The sequence below is a fragment of the Thalia democratica genome, chromosome 7 (genome assembly GCF_965202585.1).
Source record: "Thalia democratica chromosome 7, ktThaDemo2.hap1.1, whole genome shotgun sequence".
Lineage (NCBI taxonomy): Eukaryota > Metazoa > Chordata > Thaliacea > Salpida > Salpidae > Thalia > Thalia democratica.
Genome location: NC_139171.1, coordinates 56,946,145 through 56,963,079, shown reverse-complemented (window position 1 = coordinate 56,963,079; position 16,935 = coordinate 56,946,145). Strand labels below are relative to the sequence as shown.

At 26.2% G+C, this 16,935-nt stretch overlaps 1 protein-coding gene across 1 annotated transcript; it reads right to left on the bottom strand.

Moving 5' to 3' along the window:
- Window positions 1–4,802: 4,802 nt before the first annotated feature.
- Window positions 4,803–10,772, bottom strand: LOC145841653 (uncharacterized). The gene is made up of 8 exons (XM_082949005.1): window positions 10,735–10,772; window positions 10,118–10,309; window positions 8,950–9,848; window positions 7,789–7,912; window positions 7,335–7,415; window positions 6,362–6,474; window positions 5,735–5,966; window positions 4,803–4,943 (listed from the first exon to the last, which is right to left on the bottom strand). The coding sequence occupies exons 1-8, from the start codon at window positions 10,748–10,750 to the stop codon at window positions 4,924–4,926; spliced, it is 1,677 nt and encodes a 558-aa protein (XP_082805131.1). The 5' UTR covers window positions 10,751–10,772; the 3' UTR covers window positions 4,803–4,923.
- Window positions 10,773–16,935: the final 6,163 nt, after the last annotated feature.

Below are 16,935 nucleotides of genomic sequence, written 5' to 3'. Positions count from 1 at the left end.
AAACAGTTTATTTCTGCTTGTGACAACTAAACCTCTTAAATATCAAATTTTTTGTTTTTCATGGTTATCGAACCTGTTTAAATAATAAAAAAGTAACTTTAGTCACAATTGAGTTTGTTTTTAAACAAAATCATTAAGAGTTTGTACTATGAATCAATATATATGTCACCGTTAGAATTTACAACTAGCTAATTATTTTTAGATTAAAAAAAGTTTGTTTATTAGTCATAAGTTTTCAAAAACGAATTGCATGCTACATCCTGTGTGGCATTTTTATAAAATTAACTCACAGTTTTTAATTAAAACTTTGTTCTTCCAATGTGAAAAGTTTTAGTTTTGTAAAAAAATGTTCAGTTAACTTTTACAGATTTTCAAAACAGTGTAATGTAAAAATCATTTCTAAAAAATAGTAATTTAATTTGCTAAAAATCCAGTTTGCCAAAAAAATCACGAGCAAAAATACATCAGACAACCTTAAAACGAACAAAAAATATTTTGGAAATTTTTCAATTAAATTGCTCTTTTATCATTCATTTCTGAATGTCAGTGTAGATTAAAGCCGTGTTGGTGGATTTTATTTTTTCTTTATCTTACATTAATTTAAATTATTGTTTACCAAAAAAAATAATAAAGAAACAACTCTCTATCCTGAGTGTGTATTTATTACTTTGTTTACTTTTACTGAAATTAAAAACTAAATTTTTTAACATCTGCGCTCACAAGACATTAAATTTCCAGCAGTCATACTGTTGTTGAAGATTAGACATAATTTCATTTTATCTTTGATAATGAAATTTGACGGTTATTGCTTTACATGATTAATGACCTTTTTTGTTGTTGTAAATTACGAGTTTGCTTCCGTTTGTGATGAACATAAAAACCGGAGTTAATGCTGTTATTGTTTGCAAATATAAACCGGTTTAATATTAATATAACTTTCTAGTTTTTTAGTTTACTTTATTTTTTATCTGTTTTACAAAACAAAAAGTTATAATAATACTTTGCCTAAAATATGTAGTAGAAGATATCGATTTAACCTGAGCAAAACTAAACAAAGTTAGTTTTAAAATTTATTTTTTACACTAATCTTTTAAACTGTTTATTTTTTTGATATTCATTGAAATATTTCTGTTAACATCAAAAGAATCGCAAGCCTCATCGTATTTTTAGTATCGATCAACTTTTAGCTGCAAACAATAAGTTAATCTTTGTACATTTATACTGATAAACATAAAGTTATTGATCGAATTCAGTACGTAAAACAAACAAGTTTTGTATGTTTGTATAGAACAGTAGATCTAAAAAATTCCTAGAAAACAACGACATCGCCACAAATAGAATTTAACTGAAAATCAAAATAAACCTCAAGATTTTTTATTGAATTAGAAATTTTTCTAAACACATTTAAAGTTTAAATTTAGACTAAGAGTATCTTTTCATATATAATTTTTAAGGCGTACCTTATCACATTGTAGCATACACAGTGTATTGATTAAATAAAAAAAAAGTTTTTAATTTTTTTAACTAAAACTTTCAAGTAATTGTTTTAAATAAACTATTAAATTGTTCAGGTAATTTTCTTATTAATCACAGATAATGAAAAGTTCTTTGCAAGTTAGTTTAAATCTACTAAAACGTTTATAGTTATAAAAAATCTTAACTTATATTATTATAGTAAATTAAATTTTAAGAGTTAATGACAAAAATAATTAATGTTAAATTATTTAAAATACCAAAAAAAACTTTAAAAACTACTCTATAATATAACCTAGCCCGAAAGTCTCAAATGTGAGGTTTGTTTAATCATTTATCAATATAATTAGAGTTCATTCTAAAAATTAAACATTTCTAACTTTGTTGCTAAAAAAAATTATCTAGTTGTTTATTTACTGTATTTTTACTATAAAAACTTTTAACTTTAAAAACTAGTATAATTTTTTTTAAACTAAAAAAAAAGGCATATTGTAAAACCTATAAAATTAACAAACATAACTAACGTTCTACTTTATATAACACTCTTGTGTACTGTAATATGATATGTAAAGTATTCATATTTTGAACATGAATACAATAAAAGTCCTTACATATAGCATGCAAAGACCAACTTAAGGACACGAATGTAGACCCTCCTAAGAATGAGCGAACTAAAAACTTTAAAAATGATGAAAAATTAAATTTGAATAAGGTTGTTGTTAGTTCAAATATAAATTTAAACTGCAGTAGTGGCTGTAAATCGAAATAAATTTGTCGTGAGGACAAAGGTATAAACAGTGAAATTTTAAATCTCAAATGTTTAAGAGGTAAATGCACAAAAACTGTTCTATACTATTCATGTATAATTTTAATTCGACATCAATAAACATTTCTAATTTTGTAATTATGATAAACTATGCTGTATCAATAATTTGTTAACAACATTTTTGATAATTAAGCTTTTTTTCGTATTTTTAGACAGCATTTTTTCCTTGTATTTTACATTTAGATAACAGTTTTTATTGTTTTCAAAACTTATAAACCATATAAATAAAACAAAAAGTCCGTCTCAAAAGGTAGAAGTAAACCGGTACGACTTTTTATGGGTACTAATTTATGGGCACTATTTTATGGATAGAGTTGCATAAATCTACCCTTAACTTGATTTTATGTCATTAAAATTATAGGTAGTATTTAGATGTTGCTGCAATTAAGTTGCTGCAATTGAATGGAAAATAAAATAGTGTCTAGTCCTTAAATAAATATTATTGAGTAGTATATTATGGAGAGTATTTGTCATAAATTTTATAAACAAAAAAATAAAAAAAACGACTCCAATACAAATAAACTAATTTTTTGATTTATAAGTACATTTATGTAATTTATATTTTGTAAACTAATAGAAGTAGTGGCTCAGCTTACTAAAAGGCTATGGATAGATTTGTATTTAAGATTTTGTAAAGAAAAAATGTTTATATACATAAAAACTTTAACACACATAAACCAGTTGTTTGATTTATATTTTGTTAACTAAAGAAGTAGTGGCTTGGCATTTATAATTATTTCGGATAGTTTTTGTATTTAAGATTTAATAAACAAAAATAAAAGTTAAAACTTGAACACATATAATCCAATTGTTTGATTTATAAGTGTATTTATATAATTTATATTTAGTAAATTTATAGAAGTAGTGGCTTGGCCTATTATAAATATTATCTTTTGTTTTTGTATTTTTAAAATTTGGTAAACGAAAAACACTTGAGTTCACATAAACCAATTGTTAGATCTATAAGTACATTTATGTAATTTATTTTTTACAAACAAAAATAAATTTAGTTAGATATGTGATAATCAGCTAGGATGATGTTGCACCAACATCGAACTGAAATTAAAATCATGTTCATTTGATTCGGGCTGCAATCTAGTCTAAACTAAACCATAATTTTAAATTTGTGCTATTAACAAAGTATGTACATTGATAAGGTACGCACATTAAGAAGTATGTAACCGCATAAGGTACGCACTAAATTTTTAACACACATTAATTTATTATTTTTAAATGTTTTCTATAATAAGTACGCACATGCGTAAGGTACGCGAAAATTTTTATTTCCTTTAAGGCTAAAATAATGTTTCCTTTTACAAATTAATGAAAACGCTTCTTGTGTCATACCTTTTTTTAAATGAAACCTGTTACAAAAAATATATAAAACAAAACTCGTAAATAATCATAATTTGTAGGGTTTAAAATAAGTTATAAGTTGCTTTTTACTGTTTTAAAAAATTCAAACTAGTTTTTAATATAACAGGTAAAACAAAGAAACGCAAATCATTAAGCAACTAAGTATTTAAAATTTTTGTAGCTATAAAAAAGTTAAAAACTTGATATTTAAAAGACTTTTTTGTCACAAACAGAATTAAACTGTTTTAATAACAGTTTAAATCATCAGTACTTATACTATAGGGTAAAACAAGATTTGTTTATTTTTCTTTTCTTGTTCTATACCAATTTCTATTCTAAAATTCACAAAGCTCGAAAGTTTGTCTGCAGTTTATTCTAAAATAAATAAAAGTTCGAAATGCTTAACTTGTGATTAAAATCTGTAAAATCAGCAATAGTCAACACTTATTATTTATAAAAGTATACAATATTTACACAGTCCATAATAATGTTTAGCGTTAACAAATACATGATTACATAAGTTTTTAAAATTAAAAACTTAAATCTGTTATATAAAATTTTAGAAAATGTAATATATTTTATTAAAATTTTTTAAAGCCAATCTAACAAAAACATTATTAGTTTACAACCGTTTAAATGCACTTTCATAACACACTAGTATTTTGTTTTTATTTTTTACACAGTGTTTATGCTGATTTGCATATAAATTACTAAAACGTGAAAAGGCAAAAAAATACAATAGCGCTACAGAGGTAAAATAAAATAATGTTTGTCAGTATAATTGAAAAACTTTAAATATTTCTTAGAAAAAGTTAAGTTTCAACTCGTAAACTTATTTTTTAGCTAAACCACGAAAATGGTTAATACAAAAAATTAAAACTAAACAAGTAGAACTCAGTAAACAAAAATTAAAAATAAGACAGCAAACCTTTTGAAAATTAAAAGAAAAATACTAAAGTTTAGAACTTTAAATTCTTTAAATAAACTTTTATTAAAAGTCAATTAAACTTTTCATAACGTTTACAGACAATATTTTTAACCAAAATGGTACTTATATCGTTTTTCGCAATTTTTAAGTTTATTAGGAATAAACAAATCACATTAAACAAAGCTTAAAGTTACTCAATCTGTAAATACAACCATTTGAAACACTAATTTTCAAACTTAAAACTTCATAAATTAGTAATTTTTAAGCTTAAACTAGCAAAATCAGTTAAAAGCACGATTATTCAACTGGCATTTTCTTTCCACATTGATGTTTAACCTTTTCATTTTACTTCGACGAAATCTGAAAAATATTATTTTTCTTTAAAAATTGGTTAACATTTTGTAATAAGGCAATCTTTAAAAGACTAGTGAGTAAAATACCTTTATAAATAATGAATAAAAACCTACTAAAGACAGAAATTGTTTTAAAAATATACAATAAAATAACTTAGGGTCAATAGAAATGTCTTTTTAAAAACTGTAAATTAAACCATTATAACTGTTAATAAATTTAATGTATCATAACTTCTTTTAATGTATAGCAAAGCTAAAAAGTGAACTATTTTCTTAAAGTTAAGTTTTAAACCTGAAACAAAACAAAAAGTTGAATGATAAATATCATACAACTTATTTTCGTTTATAGATTTTCAACACACGCAAAACATTAAAAGCGTTCTTTAAAAAAAAATCCTTTATTTAAGTTTCATTAACAGATTTGATTTTCAATATACAAAAAATTCAACATAAGTTAATAATTTGTAAATGTGTATTGTTAAAGAGAAGTAAAAAATCTTTCTAGATAATGAATAAAATCCTATTAAAGGAACAAACACTTTTAACATATATTACGAAAAAAGCTTTAGGTCGTTTAAAAATGTTTTACTTTTAACTGAATTTTAAACCAATAAAACTATTAGTAAATTTAAATTTCTTATAATTTTTATTTAACTGTATAGTAAAGCTAACAAGAAAATTTATTCTGGCAAGTTTAGATTTTCAAACTGACTCACAAAACATCTAAAAAGTTTGTAACAAAAGTAAAACAACTTGTTTCCAACACCAGATATTCAACATTCAAAAAATTCAACTCACCACAGCCGACAAACACGATGTTCTCCAACGACACGTTTTCCGGGTATCCCCCGTACTCGGAACTGGCGAACTCGAGCACGAAGGGAACTCCGTCATCGACCAGATTCAGCTCGACCTCCACCGTTCCGCTTCGTCGCCTTTTCCACAATATCTTCTTGTTCGACATTCGCTCGTTCGGTGTTCGGCCGTACTTCTGCTCCAAGCGGATCGTCACAACGCCACGAATCAGGTTCTGTGATTGGTTAGTTGTTTTACTTTGGTTTTTTTTTGAATAATATTTTACATTCAACTGAAGATCTCGTTTGGTTTATTTTAAACGAGTGAAACATTGTTTTGATAACAAGATTAAAAAAATTAAGTTTTATTTCGGTATTTAAATTTATAAGTTGTTTTTTATCGTGATTACTATCCAATAGACTTTCTCCATACTACTCTAGTGTGTTAAATTGCTTTTACATTCTAAATTACAATTTAATGTTAAGCAACTATTAGTTTTAAAAATTTCAGTTCAGAAAAGCTAACAACTTTTTTTTTGCTACAAATTGAACTATCTGCAAAGACTTTACATTTTAAAAATTGTGCTTTTATGTCGAAAAAAACATTATATATAGTTAAAAAAATACTTACATTATTTGTGAATTTGAAAGTAACTTTGCACGAGCAATTTTTTGTTGATTTCAAAAGTCCAGTGCTCAGGGCTGAAGGTGAACGTGTGCTAACTTCTAGTTGCCAACTTTCTTCTGAAAAAAATAAACAGTCTGTTAATTTCAGTTTCTTCGATTGTTAGGAAATAAACTGTTTTATACAGTCCATAGAAGAAGCGTGAAAAAAAAAAACAAATTTTTATAACAACAAAACTAGAGTTACTAAACTTAATATTTGTTTAATTTTTAATATTTATTAAACATTACATTTAAGTTACGTAAATCAACAAAAATATATGTGACTAACAGCTTGAGAAATGTGCAAATCATTAGCATAATGTAGCAAATCATTTACATGTTTGATGAGTTGGCAACTTTTTTAATGCTTTTTTTTTTTTTTTTATACCCTTATCCCTAACCCACCTTACACAATCAGATTGGAAATAGGTCAAAGAATAAATTTTTAGTGGTCAATATTAAAAATAACATGCATAAAAATCTTTTTTTGCTGACTAGGCAAATACGATTTGCCACATCGTGCCAATGATTTGAACAATTATCAAGCCACCCACTCTAGCTAATAATCAAAGTTAAAGTTTAAAGCTAGTAAGCAAAAAAGTTTTAGTAAAAATATGTAATGTAGTTTGAAAACAAAAATATAGTTTTATTTGTTATTAAGGCCAAACTTCTACTGTATTTCTTTCAATAAATAAATATATATAGGAGAAGTTTTAGGATAAAAAAATTTTACAGACTAACTTGCCTAAGTTTTTTTATCTATATTTTCAATTCAATAAAAAAAATGAATGGATTTGTTTTTGTTAGTTAAATATAAAGAAGCATTTAAAAAATATTTTCAATAAATACGAACAAATTTTAAGAAAATGAATACAACAATTTCAATCACAAGATAAATACTTCACTCTCCACTAAACACGAATATAATAAACTTTTACCTTCGTTGCTTGTCTTCTCCCACCTATCAGGAGCGTTCTCGTTTGTATTTGAAAAAGAATGCTTGACACTTCTCGCGGAACCTGAATGTTTTTTACTTTGGTTTAAAAAAAACTTTTTTTTAATACAGAAATATAGGTTTTATTAAAAAAAAAAGCAAATATTTCTGTTATAACGAATTAAAATATAGTTTACGTAAGATACTTCACTTTCAAAAGACGTTGAATGATTTAAGTTGTTGTACTCTACATATCAGCAAATTTTTTAAATCCATATAATTTTTTTTTTTTTTAATAATTCTTTTTATTTTTTTTGTTTTTAAAAATACTATAAGCTGTTAACAAATTATCCTGAACTATACACATGTAGGTTTAAGAATTGCATAAACAACTTTAAAATAGTCGTATATTTTTTCAATTTTTAGACTTAAGTAATCAAACAAACTTATCAATGTACCATTGTTGCACTTGAGTCCTCCATCGATTACAATTTCGTCGATGTTGATTGTCGGTCCAACTCCGCAATACTTGGTGTCACCTTGGCACGTTTGGTTGTTAAGCACACTTGCTTTCAAAAAAACCTAAGCGTTAAAGTTTATATTTATTGCAAACTTGTTTAGTAGTTGTAAAATTATTGTACGCTTATATTTAGATTTTCAGTTACATATAAATTACAAAAAAGTGTAATTTTAAAAAGCTATTTTAATGTTTAAACTGAATTAAAAGTTATTGGAAACAAACATGTTAAATATATAGTGGTCCGAAACAGTAGCTTGTACATGGTTTGACAATTATTATTGTATTTTTCCAACACTATAGCTTATTTTATATTGAAAAACTCTTAAAACATAGTAAATTAGAAAAAAAAAATTAAACTTTTAAACTGTTGTCGTAATATTTTTTATAATAAATAAATATTTGTAATCGCTTTATAACTTTAACGCAAAAGGATTGATCATGCCAATTCGATCATCAGACCACAAGTTTCGGTAGACTGAGACCGGTTTTGTCCTTATTAGGACTCATCAGTCAGTCACAACCAAAAAACTTGTAGTCGTCAATCTACAAACGGATTATGATGCTTTCACATGAAGCAACCATTTGCTGGCAATGATTAGTGACGTCAGCATTGTCTTTGCCGTGCAACGTTTCAAACATTGTCCACTAGGCAAGACATCTGATCGAATTGGCATTATCAACCTTTTTGTTAAATTTGAGCTTGTCTCACGGCAAACGAAAGTCCGGACTTGTTCTGCAGACTTTCGCCGATTTCGTTGATTGAACTTTTACGCAATGCTCTTTTTTGAAAACTTCATTTGTCAGTTTTAAAAAAACTAGTTTTGCTAAATTTCGAAGCTACTAAATGACATTTTAAATAAATTATGCAATGGAATATTAAGTGTTTGTAAGTATACTATACGCCCGTTTAAACATTGTCAATAACATATTTAAAAACAATATGTCAATAAAATATTCAAAAATCAAATAACAGAAGTATTTAGTGTTTGTAAGTACTACTATCATAAAAAGTTTTTAAAGCAAAAAATAAAAGTAGCAAGCGCTTCAAAAACTTCAACATTTTTACTCAAACACTTTACAAAACACGCAGCAAACCGACCCTGTATTCACCGGCGAGGGTGGAAACGTCGAAATTGAACTTCTCCATCTTCCACCCGAACACGGCGTGGTCGACCTCGAAAAAACTCTCCGCACTTTCCACCTCCTCCAACACGTCATTGCTGGCCGGTATGACGTAACCTCTCAAGCTCGACCCGTCGCAGTGGATCGCCGAGTGCATCGAGAAAGTCACGTGATCCAGTTCCGTGACGTCAAAGGTCGGTGACGTCATGTAGGCGGTGGTGAACTTCTCCCCGCTGTCAGGGTCGCCGACCACTTTGGCAAAGAACTGGTTCTGAACGTTCTCCTTTTCCTGCACGCCTTGGAAAGCGGCGCAGTTTACAGGGACTTTCTTTGAACTTTCCCGCCTCTTCTCGTGATCAACTGAGGGGAGTTCCCCGTTTGGAACTATTTCCCGCCAGTTGCAGTTGACCCTCGAATCGACGTGCTCGAAATCGCACTTGTCACGCTTGAGCAAGTCCACGTGATCACTTGTCGTAGTGTTTCGGCTGAAGTAGCCGAGGATCGGTAGAAGCCGGTTGCACGACTCGTGGAACACTACTGTGACGTCATCGTCATTTGTGACGTCATTATCAGGGTTTTTTGTTACGTGATTGTTACTTGTGACATAATCTTTTTTGTATAACATTTTCAATTCTACATTATTATTTTCACCAGAATTGACGATGTTCTTCAGAGAAATCCATTTTTCTCCGTTGAACTTTTCTTTATCGGTTTGAAAGAAATCATCAAAAGTTTTCTTGTTCAAGATTATTTTCTTCACTTGGAACTCTTTCGACTTGCTGCTGATTGTGAGGCTGCAGCTGTTTTTCGGGACTGCAAGATTTTTGGTGGAAACCAACTCGTCGTCAGTTTTAGATGTGTTATTGTAGAACAAACCTGTAAAAACAGTTAAACTTTATAGAATAAACTTGTTTGGTGCTTTTGGTGTTAGTATTTTTCGAATTTCTTAAAAACTGTTTGAATTTTTGTAAAACAAAGTTATTTTAAAAAAAGAATTGTTTTGTTTAAATATTGATAGGGATATAACATTTTAAATTCCAATTTAACTACAAAACTCAATAAAAGTCACAAACAGAAATGTTATTTTTAAATATTTATAGGTAAAAATTGTTTCAACTGCTTCTCGTAACCTCAACGAAACTCACCTCGATTTTTCAGCAAAACAAAGGTGCACGCCAGCGCGACGATGAGGAATATTACGATGAAGACGATCAGCGTCCTCTTCTTCTTGAAGCAGTAGGAGCATATTTTATTCATCTTGCGCTTCTTGCGCTTCTTGCTCTCCTTGATGCTCACAGTGATCAGCTGGTCGCAGTCTTTCGGCGTCTGATCTTTTTCTGGAAAAATGATAAAAATTTAAAAAAGTAAAAATAATCAAAAAAAATAATAATTAAATGAATATACTGCTAAAGGTTTTCAAGATAAAGTTCAGAACAAAATCTATTAAAACAGTATATTAAATTTTTATTGTATTGTAAAAAGTCAAAACATAATAAAAAAATATATTAAATTCACTTAAGAACATCAAAAAAGTTATACTTAAATAAATTTTTAGTAAAATAAAATACAAGTAAAATACAAAGTAAAAGATTTGACAATTAGCCCTATCAATACAGCTAATAATTTTTCAACGTCTGGTAAAAACTAAAAAAATAAGGTATAACACTATGATAAGGTCTTTATAAAACTAAATTTAAGAATTAAAACTTAAATAAACTTTTAGTAAAATAAACAGTAAATAAAAACTCAATCAATAACTTACGTGTTTTTTGTTGCATTACGTACGTTTCGTTAATTACTTTTGGCATAAATTCTTCAAACACTTTTTCACAAATTAATATTAGCAACTACTATCTGTAAGTTTATTTATTGAAAGCTAAATCAGCAAAATATATCGGTTTTGTGAAACTCTTTAAAATACTTTTGTTAATGCTAGAAATATATGCAACTAAATTACCAACCTCTATACATTTTTTTATCGAGCAAAAAATCTCTCAAAAATTCTGTGTTAAATTTAAGAAAAAAACAAATCGATAATAAATAAACTCGTGTTAGAATGATATTAAAAATAAGTCGACTTGCTGAAATTTAACTATTATAATATTATCACAAACTAACAAAACTCATTTAAAGTGTATCTAAATAATCTAACATGTTTTTTTTTTGCCAAACCAACAATACAAGATTAGGTTATCTTTAAATAAAATAAATAGCTTATTTTCCTATTTTAATTAATCAATAATGATTACATGTTTAGTATACAAGTCGTTCTTAAAGTTAAAAACAGTTTTTAAATTTTTAGAACAAGTTAAACTGTATTAACAAATATCGATTTACAAAAGTATATAGTCTCTTGAAGTTTAACATTTCATTTCCTCAATTCTCAAAAGAGCTTTACTTGTATAGGTTACAACTTTCTTTAGAGGTTATTAAGCCTAGTGTCAACATAGTTATTAAGCCTTCTGACATTTATACCACCATGCTTCTAGAAGAGCACAAAAAGAGCTTACCGAAAAAAAAGAATATTTGTAGAAAAATAAATCCACTAAAAGTCTGCTTAAAGTTCAAAGATTTCTTATTTGAACTTGATATTATTGCAATTTATTATCGTAAAAAAATTATTACAAAATTTATTTTTCTTTGATTTTTGATTAATATTGAACTTTCTCAATAAGGAACGATTATTCATTTATTTTGTTACGCAATTATCATCTATCGTAGTTTTTGGACTTTCTACTTTTTATTGTTCAATGTTAACTTTTGTATTTACAAAAAGTGCTTTAGAACTAAAACACTTATGGTTATTAAGAGATTTAAGTAACACAGAATTTATAATACACAGAAGTTTTAATAATAAAAACAAGAAAAAAATTGGAAACTTAAAAGAATAAAAATGCTTAAGTTTAATGCTTTTGAATGTGTTTTACAATTGTTTTTGACTGTACTCTACTTATTGTAAATATATTTTATTTACTGAATCAAAATACAGACAAAGTTGAATTTATTATGCAGCTTTGTTTTAGCTGTAGATCAAATAACTAAAAGTAAATAAACAACTGGTACATAGCTTTAAAGTTTTTTGTTTTTACCTCAAGTTTCTTAGTGATTTAAACCAATCACAATTTTCTATTAATTTTTTAATATAGATATATATATATGTAAGTATACATATCGAAACATTCTAATTTTAACTGAATATAATAAAACACTTAAAAAACTTAAACTAATTTAATTCAATCTTAACTCTGTCAAACATGTTTAGATGTAAATTATTCTTTTCATTAAAAAACTTAACTAACAACTAATCAAGTAAAAAAATATTAAAATATAAAGCAATCTTTAAAAAAAACTAGTTTTTCTTAACATAAACAAAATCAAACAAAAATAACAAAAGTTATTTTTACGGCACAACCAAGTTGCAGCTACACGCAAAATTGCAAATAAAAAATTATCACGAATATCCAACACAAATTTTCGTTACTTGTTACTTTTATTTTTGTAATGAAATCACTATGAGATAGCATGACTAAAAAACTATCGATTTTAGCGCAATAAATTAAAGTCCCATGATGATATTATTGTTAAAATGCAAACACAAATTTACTTGTATATATCTCATGAATTAATGAGTGAAATTTCTTAAATGTATTAACAAACAGATTTAGAATTTGTATAGAAAAAGTGTATTTTTAAACTGTTTAAAGTATTTTTAGTGTATAAAAAATTCATGTGATTAGACTGCGTTCTGTGATTTACAGCTTGAAATTTCCGCAATTTACTTTAAAAACAATAAAAGTAATAAACGAGTAAAAGTTATAAAATAAAACCAGACACCTGTTTTATTGATGCACTGATTTTGTTAGATAAGCTTTTAAAACATGGTTATGCCTCTAAAATACAAAATTTTTAATAAATAAAAATTTTATGGTAAATCATTTTGAAAATCTGAGAAAGACTTTAACAAACAAAGCTTTAAGCTTTATGATTGAAATTATCTCGTAAAGGGTTGAGATTAATATATTGTCTTATTTTTCAATTTAAAGTAATTAAAAAGTGTTTGTAAGAGAAAACAAAAAGAATAAAAAACATTGAAAAAAAAAAAAGATTTAAAAAACTTTAAGTATACTGAAAAAGTATAGTCGAAAATTAATTAAAAAATTAAATCAATACTTTTAAAATTAAAATCAACGCTTTAGCAATACTACCTACGTGATTTACAATTGAAAATCGTTAAAGGTCATAAAACATATTTTACGAAAAAAAAACACGGATATGGACATAGCATGTGATTTTATATTGTCAATTGTAAAATAATCTGTTATCCAATATTGCAACATTAATGCAAAAGTTGAGTTTTTTTTTTTTGAAATTTTCAGCTTTCCTTAACAAGTTAAAGACGACATTCACAACTAAATGGCACCTGTTGCTCAAGAATAACACATGAATTTTAAATGCGTCAGCTGCATTTTTAAGTGGCTTTTGATTGGTTAATATTTTACTTAATACTATATTAAGTTTTAAGTAATAATTTTTTTGTGTTTTGGCTCGTTTTTTATATTTTTTGGTAAGGTGGGTTTGGGATAACTGTATAGATAAAAAGTTTTGGGTAAGGTTGGTTGGGGATGGTGATGTTCCTAATATTCTGCTGTATTATCACTTTACCTCAATCGTAAAATGTTATGAATTTACTGCTTAAATGTAAATGTTTCCAAAACCTTACAACTACAGCAGTTGCTATTTAAATTTCATTTTAAAACAACGTTACTAGAAGTCAGTACCAACTTTTTTCGTGTTTTAAGCTGATTTATTTTTGAATTAAAGCAAAAACAAAAAAAATATTTAAAAAACTTTCTCGGAAGTAATCTAGCAGCAAAAACGGTTAACTTGTTCATTGTGGTTTTTTGGAAACTTTTATTTAGCAGTTCGCGTCCCTTACTAGATGTATAATACTTTCAAACAAAAAAAAGATTTCATTAAAGATTTAGCAGTATGTGTCGATAATTTTACCTGTAGGTGTTAGTTTTAATGCAAATAAAAACTGTTTTTACATGTCTTATTAACACTTGAACGTAATAACTTTATTAAATAATGATATAATAGTGAATTATTAAATATGTGTTCATCAAAATGAATTCCGTCTAACCCATCTGACTTACACATTATTGAAAAAGGTGAAAAAGTACTAATCTCAAAGATAATTTCTGCATCTGTCAAAACGTCTTTTGATATCAACTTTTTCTTTTCATATGTTTTTCTATTTTTTTATAAATTTGTCATAACAATAGTTTCATGATTGACAACAAAAAAAAATATTGACCCCATCTAGCTTTAACAACAAATATTTAGCATTATTTTTCTTTGAACTTTAACATAGAAATAATGTTTAAAACATATATTGACTTGTTTTTGTTTATCGATATAAATGCTTACAAAAATTTTTTCTTAGTTTAGTTATTGATGAAAGCAAACAATAAATTGATTTTTTTTTTGAACTTAACTCACAATTGAAAACATAAAAATGTTTTATTCGGTTACTGGGTTAATCAAAGTCTAAAAAAATAATAATTTATTATCAGTAATTTGTAAACAATTTTCAAGTTTTATTTAAAGGTAATAATTTTAATCTTTTACTCAGAACAACTATCAAGATTCAGAATAATATTAAAAAAGTAATAAGATTATAAATTACTTAATAGAATTATAATGTACAACTAAATAACCTTTCAAAAAGCATTGATATAAAAGTAAAATGTACAAACTTTTAAAACATAGTTAAACTGAAACAATAATTTAAAATCTTAATTTTTACATTTAACAAAGTACTTTAGTAGACATAATTGACTTGTTTTGATAATGCCGTGTAAGGGTAACAAAAAAAATTAATGAGATTAACACAAAACTAACAACTGTTTAAATTATACTTAAAATAACCAAGAGTAATAGCGTTTCGCAAAACTTGAACTTTTCTAATACTAGTTAGATTTTTCCCATAATGTTGCTACGAAACTGCTGTAAACAATACAACATCATTCGATTGAGGAAGTGTTCAAACTTAGTTTATCATTTAATTACTGCATCAAGCAATTTACTGCTGAGTTTATAAAAATAAAAGCACTGTTTTTCAAGCACTAAAGCAATTACGTACTATTTAAAGATAGTGCGTATATGAGTTTAGGAAGTTTATAAATAAAACTTTGAATAAAAAAGTTAAATAAAGTATCTGCAATTAAATTATAAACGAATTTTCACAGCATTTCGAATGCTAAATTTAAAAATCTAATTTTAGTATGTATTGTAACTTGAACAGTCTAAAACTTTTTGAACTAACTTAGCAATTAAGTAAACTAGTTAAAAACTTAAAATTTAAAATGTCTTAAGTTTCTAATCAGACACTTATTAATTATTGTCAATGAATATTTTGAATAATATTTTTTCAATTGAGTCGAGCTAATTTAAAAAGATTCCTAACTCCACTTATTAGGCAAAGTTAAATAAAAACTGTTTTGTTATAACAAAAACACTTAGATTAAAAAAAAAGAACTACCAGAGCATGATGTAAAGATAATCAGTGAATAAAAAAATTAACTTTTAGATATTCATTTTCACAAAAACATCTTATTCACATTTCCTTAAGCAAAACAGGAAATCTTTAACATTTGCATACAAACTTCATTTGATGTTTTACCGGTTGCCCAACACATCAAAACTTTTTTTTTTGAAGTTTTCTTTTAAAGTCACTTTTCAACACCATACCAAGCGAGTTTTTTGACTGTCAATTAAAAAAACAGGAGGTGTTGATTTTTTAGATTTTATTAAATAATATCAGAGGAAGTTAAACTCAACTTTGAATAGACACCTCAATCAAATACGATACAGTTTGTCACGAAATTTATGACGGCTGATTTTTTAAATGAATTGACTTTTAGGACTAAAAGAACTCAAGCATTTTTGAGGAAATTTAGTTTAAAAATTTGACTTTGGAGTCGTACAAATTTGACACGATCTTTTTTGGCTGCTAAATTTAAACTTCCTTTGCAGAGTAGCATCTAGCAGCCTAAAAACTAAATAGAAAGTTTATCTAATTCAGATTTAAGATAGTATTGAGTTGTTTAGAAAACAACATACAAATCTCAATCAAATACTTGTTTGCTTAGTCAAGGCTTTCATAATTTAAAAAGATACGTTTATATGTTAAAGCATCGTATGATAAAGGACTTGTTCTAAGTCATAACATAAATCAAAAAAAAAACTTTCAAACGGGTTAGTATTGTTTTTTAAACTAACTACTACTATAAACTAAGAAGTAAAAAAAACTGTATGTGTAAAACAAAAAATATACTTAGTTTGAAACAAGAAAATAATAACTCAAAAGCTGAACACAAATTTGCTTAATAAATATTTTAGCATTTTTTTCATGATTGATAAGCTTATAAGCTTTTACAAAATAACTTACATTTTCTGTAACGACTGGGTTTCAAACTATTTTGAAATAAACTTTTGGAGCATAAAAGGAACTTTTAGAGGCATAATTAAATTTGTTAACAAACAAATAACAATTTATTTTTTTTCAAATTGTCTTAAACTTTATTTTCAAGGTAAAGTCTAGCTCATAATTACGAAATCAAACTAAAAAGAGTTCGAAACATTATTAACTTTATATTAAAATATTTATATCTAAACATACAAGTAATACTAATACTTGGACGAAACAAACTTATAGTTTTCTACTGACTAAACTTTGTTTATGTTTTGACACAGAGTGCTTCAAATTAAACAAAGCTGTATGACGATGATTTATAAATTTTAAATGTGCTTTTCCACATATTTATTATAAACTTACATTTCATTTTAAAGACTAATATGTTTTTCCATTCACGCAACCGAAATTGTGCATAAATTCAGTTTCAATAACTTTGGCATTCGATCAATTTCAGTTTACCAATTATGTTATTGTTATCACTTG

What these genes read in the sequence shown, in the direction of transcription:
- LOC145841653 (XM_082949005.1), bottom strand. An exon ending in TGTTTTGCTGAAAAATCGAG is followed by an intron (nt 9,849 to 10,117) that starts GTGAGTTTCGTT and finishes CTGTTTTTACAG; the next exon opens with GTTTGTTCTACAATAACACA. An exon ending in AGGACTCAAGTGCAACAATG is followed by an intron (nt 7,416 to 7,788) that starts GTACATTGATAA and finishes AAAAACATTCAG; the next exon opens with GTTCCGCGAGAAGTGTCAAG.